At 32.6% G+C, this 8,726-nt stretch overlaps 2 protein-coding genes across 2 annotated transcripts in view; both read left to right on the forward strand.

Annotated features, from left to right (window-relative positions):
* Window positions 1-1,413, forward strand: part of LOC134271818 (uncharacterized) — a 3,196-nt gene extending 1,783 nt beyond the window's left edge. Inside the window, exons 3-4 of the mRNA XM_062754036.1 lie at window positions 933-1,022; window positions 1,360-1,413. Of these exons, the coding sequence (XP_062610020.1) occupies window positions 933-1,022; window positions 1,360-1,413 (144 nt within the window). The remainder of the gene's footprint in view (window positions 1-932; window positions 1,023-1,359) is intronic.
* Window positions 1,414-2,935: 1,522 nt separating this feature from the next.
* Window positions 2,936-7,131, forward strand: LOC134271817 (beta-1,4-N-acetylgalactosaminyltransferase bre-4-like). The gene is made up of 7 exons (XM_062754035.1): window positions 2,936-3,172; window positions 3,454-3,683; window positions 3,886-4,076; window positions 4,276-4,398; window positions 6,283-6,378; window positions 6,797-6,935; window positions 7,019-7,131. The coding sequence occupies exons 1-7, from the start codon at window positions 2,950-2,952 to the stop codon at window positions 7,073-7,075; spliced, it is 1,059 nt and encodes a 352-aa protein (XP_062610019.1). The 5' UTR covers window positions 2,936-2,949; the 3' UTR covers window positions 7,076-7,131.
* The last annotated feature ends 1,595 nt before the right edge of the window (window positions 7,132-8,726 follow it).

The following is an 8,726-nucleotide window of genomic DNA, read 5'->3' on the forward strand; positions in this document are numbered from 1 at the left end:
TCAAATCATGACCCCTTGGGCTAGGGTGGGGCCAAAATGGCCGATCAAAGTTTTACATAGGAATATATAGGAAAAATCTTTTAAAATCTTCTTCTCAAGAACCTCTGGACCAGGAAAGATGAAACTCATGTGGAATCAACCTCAGGTAGTGTAGATTCAAGTTTGTTCAAATCATGACCCCTGGGGGTAGGGTGGGGCCAAAAAAGTTTTACATAGGAATATATAGGAAAACCTTTTAAAATCTTCTTTTCAAGTACTTCAGAGCCATGATTAGTTATATTTATATGGAATCATTCTCAGGTAGTGTAGATTCTAGTTTGTTCAAATCATGACCCCATGGGGGGTTAAAATTCAAGCCTCCCCCCCACCTTACATCAGTAAACTAAGTTCTGATCTGATATGTGCTTTTTCCTAGCCGATGTTCTCAGGTGAGCGCTGTGGCCCATGGGCCTCTTGTCTTAGGTTGATTTTTTGAGTATTTTAAATTATATATATAAACATGTATAGAAATGAAGGGTATTCGTTTCCAGAAAAAGAACAATACATTTTAAGTAGTTGTTTCTTATTGTCTCTGTAAAACTCTGTCTATCATAAATTTCTTCTCAGAAATTTTAAAAACATGTCCAAAAATTTCATTTGAACATTGGTGTGTTGGATGCAGGTGAGCTTGTTAGTCCCAATACTGTAAACGAACTTTTATTCGCGACGACTTTATTTCGCGATTTATCGGGAGTAAACTAGTTCGCGACAATTAATTTTCGCGATCAAGTCGATTTTGGAACTGTTTTCAATAGAAAAAGGCACTTTAAGGACCCGTTCACGGCGAGAAATATTCGCGATGACGAGATCTCGCGAACCTCGCGAATATTTCTCGCACGCGAATAAAAGTTGGTTTACAGTAATTCATTTGAACCTTCCCGTGTTTAATACAGGTGAACTTTTTTGTCTATAAATTAAACGGCCCAGCTGTAGGCTTTACCATGATGTCTATGGTTACCGTCACAAAAGAACTTCTTTTAATGGTAGGAATAAAATATATTGTATATGAATAAGACATATTTTTCAGATATTTTAATCAAGATTTAATCTATAAATTATGAATAATATTTCAACAGAATTCTGTTAATTGTTTGAAAAATATACGTGTATATCAACATATAATTTGGATAACTAATTTAGTTGATATCGGTAAAATTTTAGATAATTTAAAAAGGAATCTGGATTATATTGAGACGGAAGAAGTAAATAACGTGTTATTTTATAATAGAATGGCATTTTTAAATAATGTACATGTACATCGATTCTTTGGAAAATAATGATGAAAAGCATTACTCAAATATATTTACTGATTCTTTGCAGTTAGCTGGACTTTATATTTCCTATCTATTTCTTCTGATGCAATTTCAACTTTGAGTATTTCTGGATGATTTAAGCTGGACCAGCTGCATTTCGCATTTCAACGAAGTGGAGGACAAACTGACAATGTTACTTATTTGATTTGAATAAACAATTAATTAACTGTTGTGACCTTATTTACTGTTTTTTTTTTTTAAATTGATTTATCTTATTGCCAATCAAACATAAATCAGTGCTATAATTACCTCAAAGTATCGATTTTCAAAACTTTCAGAAATCGATACTTATACGATACGATTATGTCTGCTGATAAGGTCAATACGATGATTCAGTTACGTGAGGAGCACAATATTCACTAATATGTTAGGTGTGATATAGAAAAGTTCATGTACATATAAGATTTTGAATTACTTTTCAAACAGCTTGATTCACTTATACATAAAATCCTGTTGATATAGTAATACCAATTTATTGACTAATATACTTTATGTTCCATTTTAAGCACTAAAATAAAGAAGAGGCGTAGTCCTTTCAATTCCTATTAAAAATTTTCTCGTAAGAGTCCAGGTCTTGGAAAACAGGCTTTATGGAATTGCAATGTTCTTGAATTTTAAGGAAAACAGGCATATATTTGAGTACTTTTCGAGAAGAAAATAGTATGAGTTAATTCTCATTGATTGTTTTCACTATGAAGTCTATAATCATCAAAAATAGGAACCCAGATGTTGTGCAGCCCTGCTTCACTCCTGTTGTTACCCAGAACCAGTCAGCTTCTTCCCGAACTTTTAACAGGAATGATTCATATACGAGTTTCGACATTCTGATAAGTTTATCTGGGATACCATGGAGAACTTCAGGAAAGACCGAAAGCTCTCTCTATCAATGGAACTGAATGCCTTCTCAGAATCAACGTAATTTACAAACAATGTCGAGTTCTATTCAGTACATAAGTCTATGATTTTCCGGAGTGTAAATAGTTGTTCTGTTGTACTCCTCCTTCTTTTAAAGCCAGGTTGTTATTCATGCAGCTGCTTTACCACTCTATCTTGGATCCTTTGTAATCACTATTCGGGGAATACTTTGTTTTGCACAGATAAAGGTGTTATGCCTCTACACATACCAATATATCGCCTTTCTTTGGAATCTTCACAATCACGCCTTTATTCCAAACAGACGGTATAGTCTCTTGCTTCCAAATAGTTGTTAAGAGTTTTTCCAAATATCTTGCTGTTGCCTTAATGCTTACTTACAGCATTGCAACGGTTATCCCATTGACTCACTTAGCTTTTAAAACTGACTGTTTAAAACTAGTGCAATTTTAAACGCCTGATGAATTAAAAAGAAATAAACAAAATGTTAACAGATTTTTATCATTCAAATACTGGTAATTTAATGGTAGCGATTGCTGATCAAAGTTTAACACTAATTTAAAGGTCCAACTTAAACAAAACATGCGTACAAATAACAAATTAATGACAGTCTTTGTATGGAGTTTAACATTGCCTATATAATCAGTTACTTAGTATGTTGCAGCGGACAGCTAGAAGAAAATTTGTTTTACAAAAGATAAATCTTGTTTTATTGTGTATATTTATGATTCTTCTGGTCAGTAATGGAATATTAAACAATTCGTCCATAGTGAAAGATGAATCAGTCCAAGAATTAAATTACAGAGACTATATTGGTCATCACGGACTGTTCCGTTTGTATTCTGAAGACCAGGAAACCACTGCTTCAGATTTTGATTCACAATTCGGCAAAAATGGAACCTACAGGGATCGTAGTGTCATGTGTAATGTAACGAGGGCACAATTGAGTAAGTGGGGGAAGCGATACATATAAAAAAATTTCAATCAAATAAAAATAATACAAAGTTTTCCAAATTTATTTTCTATTTTTCTAGTTCTTGCTTTACAGATCACAATTCATTCTACCACAACGTTAATAATCTGTTTTCTTGATGTTGGCAAGAAGAGATCAATCTTCACATTGCTGCAAATTGATCACTTTTTGTAGTAGTTGAAGAAAGACTTTTGTCTTAGAGTCAGTTTCTTCGCTATGCTTATCGTCTTTCATAACACATTCATGTTTTTGCAGAAGGCCGTGAAGAGATAGACACCCGAATCTTAACTTTCTCAGAACTAGAACGAATGTTTCCGGATCATCGAGGGGGGAGATATCGGCCATCTCATTGTAAACCTTCATCAAGAATCGCCATCATCATTCCCTATAGGAACCGTGAAGCTCATCTGAAACGCCTCCTTCTGAATCTCATTCCAAAGCTTCAAAGGCAGCTTCTAGATTTTACAATCTACGTTATAGAACAGGTACTTCTAAGAGCATCGTCGGAACCCAAGGGTTTCCTCTTCGTTACACTTTCGAAGAGAATATGCTTGGGGGATTTGAATGCTTTAAGGTGGATATTTAAACTATATAACTTGGTCAACATATTTTGTCTCTTTTCGCTCTTACTTTTACACGTGAAAGTAATTTTGAAATTATAATTCTGAAAAAGTTGGTATCTCACAGAAAGAGAATGAAGCGTTTAATCGAGGAATGATGCGTAATATCGGATACGTAGAGGCGAAGAAAAGATTTGGTTACAACTGTTATATCTTCAATGACGCTGATACCATTATTGAAGATGACCGGAACCTGTTCAAGTGTGGTCAAGATTTTGTTCATCATTTAGTTTCTGGGGTGCGACGGTACAATTATAGGTAACCGATCAGTCATAATGAACCGAGTATCGTAATTTTAAAAAAAATAAACTTTTTTGAAAATAATGATTTTTTTTTAAAAATCTATTAACATTGATATAAGTATCATTGTTTTAAAAGAGTAATAGAACCTTTGCAATATATCAATGCGTTTTTTAATCAAGCATTGCTTATAAAATCAAGCACCCTAAATACACAGCTTACCATACAGAGGACTGCTTGGGGGAGTAATAGCAATAAATGACCAACAGATGATGACACTGAATGGATACTCCAACATGTTCTTCGTCTGGGGAGGCGAAGATGACAATCTGTTTGATAGGTAAAAGGCTATTTATACTATTTTATAGACAGAATCGGTAAAAAGCTATTTATAGACAAAATCAGTAAAAAGCTATTTATAGACAGAATCGGTAAAAAGTAATTTGTGGACGGAATTCTGTTTCTCTTTGTTACATTAAAATTTGCAATTAAAGAAATTCAAAACTATCTATAACAAATTTGATTTGGTCCAATCAGATCCCCCGTGAAAGCGAGTAGCTCCGTAGCCACAGAGCTGATCCCCGAAATTTCACCCACGGAGTAAACTCAAGTGTGAAATCTCACTAAATTGTAGTATTATACTTTCATGTAAATTAGTTGAATCTGATTGGTCGAGAAACATTTGCTAAAAAACACCATTACCGGCTGAATAATGAAGCCACGCCCTCCAGCGTAGCAACAGTCAACATTGATTGACGACGGATGGTATTACAAAAAATAGCGACTGTGCAGAATTTATGCACGCACGGTTCACTTTTATATGTATTTGTATAAAACATTCAGTATAATATAATAAATATTGCATGTAGTTGAGAGTAACATTGAAAATTTTCACCCCTCGAAAACCATTGTCAAACTCGGCTGCGCCTCGGTTGACAATGGTTTTCTTGGGATGAAAATTTTCAATGTTACACTCATATGGCACGCCAAATTCACAAAAATGAGCTAATCATAGTTTCACAGTCGATAAACTAGGTTTATCGGTTGTAAACTATAGTTTACGGACTGTAAACTATAGTTAACAACGTTAATCTATATTTTACATCTGTAAACCATGGTTAACGCGATAATCTATGTTTCACAACCGTAAACTATACTTAACACCAAAAATAATCATTTGCAATCGCAAAACATAGATTATCTGATAAATATAGTTTCATGATTTGTAAACTATCGTTTAGAACTCTTAACTATAGTTAACGATCGTAAATTATAGTTTACAGACGTGAATCTATGTTTATCAACAAAATCTATTGTTAACGTTTTATTACAGACAGATAAACTTAGATTAGCATCCGTAAACTATACTGTTAGTTAACAACCGTTAAATATATTTTTACAGATGAAAACTATGGCACGCCAAATTCACAAAAATGAGATAATCATAGTTTCACAATCGATAAACTAGGTTTATCGGTTGTAAACTATAGTTTACAAACCGTAAAGTATAGTTAACAACGTTAATCTATATTTCACACCTGTAAACCATAGTTAACGCGATAATCTATGTTTCACAACCGTAAACTATATTTAACACCGAAAACAATCATTTGCGATTGCAAAACATAGATTATCTGATAAATACAGTTTCACGATTTGTAAACTATAGTTTACAAACCGTTAACTATAGTTAACGATCTGATAAATATAGTTTCACAATTTGTGAAACTATGATTAACAACTCTAAACTATAGTTTACGATTGTAAACTATAGTTTACAAACGTGAATCTATGTTTATCAACAAAATCTATTGTTAACGCTTTATTACAGACAGATAAACTTAAATTAACATTCGTAAACTACAGTTAACAACCGTTAAATATAGTTTTACAGATGAAAACTATACTTAACGAATCGTTAACTACAGTTTACGGTTTGTAAACTATAGTTTACAGTCGATAAACCTAGTTTATCAATTGTGAAACTATGATTATCTCATTTTTGTGAATTTGGCGTGCCATAGAAAACTATACTTAACGAATCGTTAACTATAGTTTACGGTTTGTAAACTATAGTTTACAGTCGATAAACCTAGTTTATCAATTGTGAAACTAGGTTTAGCTTATTTTTGTGAATTTGGCGTGCCATACACTCAACTACATGCAATATTTATATAATATTATGGAATCGTGTTCGAAAATTTGTCGGTATTTTTTCCCCCAGATTTATGGATAGTAATTTATGGTTTGATAGAACAGATTATCAAGACGGACTCGTCACAACTTTAGCACACAAAAAAGACAAGAAGTTTGTATCTCGGTATGTTTTGTGCTATCCAATATTTTTTTTCTTGGATGCTTATATTTTTTTATTCTAATTTTTCATAATTCACATATATAAATGTTAATTAATAAAATCATTTGTGAGTCTGTACCTTTTTTAACGAGGCTGGGGGGTGGCAGCCATTTTCAGACTTTTTTGATCTCCTTTAAAAGAAGAGCTCCATATAAAGATATACAAAACTGATCAAAATTTAAAACTAAAATTCATGAATTTTTTCTTTGCCAAATGAATGTTGACAGCCTAAGATACCACATCTAAAAAAATAAGTTAAATCTGGTGGTTAATTTGTGGTTGAATTGTTGACCCCCCAGCCTCCTTAATGGTAAAAAAACTTGTTCTCTCTAAAAAAAAAAACAAACTTATCAAATAAAAATATTTCAAAATTTGCAACCAGATATAGAACCCTTACAAAAACTAGACACTCCAGGAAATTTGACGGCGTTTCCAGTCTGCAGTATGAATCAATACTCGTCAAATACAAACCTCTCTTCGTGTGGATCGTTGTCAGTGTAAACCAAACACTTATAGACGAGGTAATTATTATTCATATAGGCTCCATTAAATCTTAATATCCCAGGCTTTAATTATTTATCGAACAAAATTTATTATTTTACAGGAATTTCAAAGAAATGCAGAGAATCAACTGAGGAAATATACACTAGAAAGTGCTTGAAAGACTACAGACGATGGGCCTATTTTAGTACACTAAACAAAATTACTAAATCGCCACAAAGGAATATTAATAATTCACTTTCCAGAACTTGTTTACAGTGTTTGGAAATATGTATATAATTGTGTTACTAAATCATTTAAATTTCTTAACTACTAAGTAATTTTATTTCATAGAAAATAAAAACGAAAATAGTGCCCAAGCGTCTTTTGGAGGAATAAAATCCTTTTATTTCTTTCTGCGTCTGTTCTCTTTGTTTGTACTAGTAAAAAACTCAGAAAAAGTTTTGACCTTCTCATTTAGAAGAGCATGCAAAAGCAGCCAGTATGTGTCTTCAGCGGGTTTATTTGGAGAAATCTGAAGAAAATTTAAAAAATCAAACATTTTTTTCTTTCGGGAAAAATTTTTGAAAACAGAAACTACATTTATAGCAAAATTGACTATGGATAGACATGGCACTAAAATGAACACAACACGACGATTTCAAGAGTACTCTTGGAATGGACACAAAGGTACTGAATGACTTCTTGGTGATATGATTAGATAGCTAGTTCACACTGCTCAACGCGTTATCGGCAACTCGGTTGTTATCGGATACTCGGTGCAGGAAAAACAATGCATAGAAAACGTAGGTGATTTTGAATTTCTTCATTCAATGATAATTGTGTACTTCTGCAAACAAAGTTTGTTATCTTTGGTAGATAAATGATAATACTTTCAGCGTTAAAAAGCACGATCCAAATCGCTCTCTTTCAAGAGATCTACAGCTCTTAAAATGAAATTTAATAAAAAAAAATTGAATATTTCAACATATTTTAGCCTTTGTAGAGGTCAGAATCAATTTATTTTATTAAACAAAGTGGTTTATTAACTATATGGACAAACATAAACCTTTAGATAAGCAGACATATATCAAAATTCAAATTATGGTTTAGTTTACTGGCATTTAAAATGTTTCGTTGGGCAAAAACATGTTATCGGCAACACGGTTGAAGTTGCCGGATAATTATGTTTTTCACGGATGCAAGTTATCGGAAACCTAGGTTAAAATTTTTCCTTCTGTTTCAACAATAGATAAAAAAAGATGATATTCCATGATATTCTGCGGTCAAGGCTTTCAATTCTTGAAAATAACAATTTGAATTAATTTCAGCAAACAAAGTTTGTGATCTATGACAGATAATTGATTATACTTTCAGCAGCAGAAAGCACAAACCAAATCACTCTCATTCAAAAGATCTACGGCTCTCTCAAATGATATTTTAAACTTTTAAAATTTTCAAGCTTGTGTTAATCATGTGATCTAGCTTGTGTCAATCAGATAGCTGTCAACAATAAAGAAAGATAATATAATTCTTAATACTTTTTATACAATGTTATTTGGATATGTAAAAAAAGTTATTCAAAAATAAATAAATAAAGGTAAGAGAGCCGACTGGGATATTATTGTGCAAAAACCACAATAGAGAAAACACTTTAACACTATTATATAAAAAAAACATAACTGATTTTCCAACCTTGAAAATTACCTGTTTAGGTGAACGGGTGCTGGTTGATTCACTCCAGTTCCTCATATGTTTAACTTTTGCTACAGTCAGTGATTGGCGTTTTCAATTACAATGGGGCGGGGGGGGGATTTTTTGCGAATCCCCCC

The sequence above is a fragment of the Saccostrea cucullata genome, unplaced genomic scaffold (assembly GCF_032062105.1).
Source record: "Saccostrea cucullata isolate Sc308-1 unplaced genomic scaffold, CSIRO_AGI_Scuc_v1 ctg8309, whole genome shotgun sequence".
Lineage (NCBI taxonomy): Eukaryota > Metazoa > Mollusca > Bivalvia > Ostreida > Ostreidae > Saccostrea > Saccostrea cuccullata.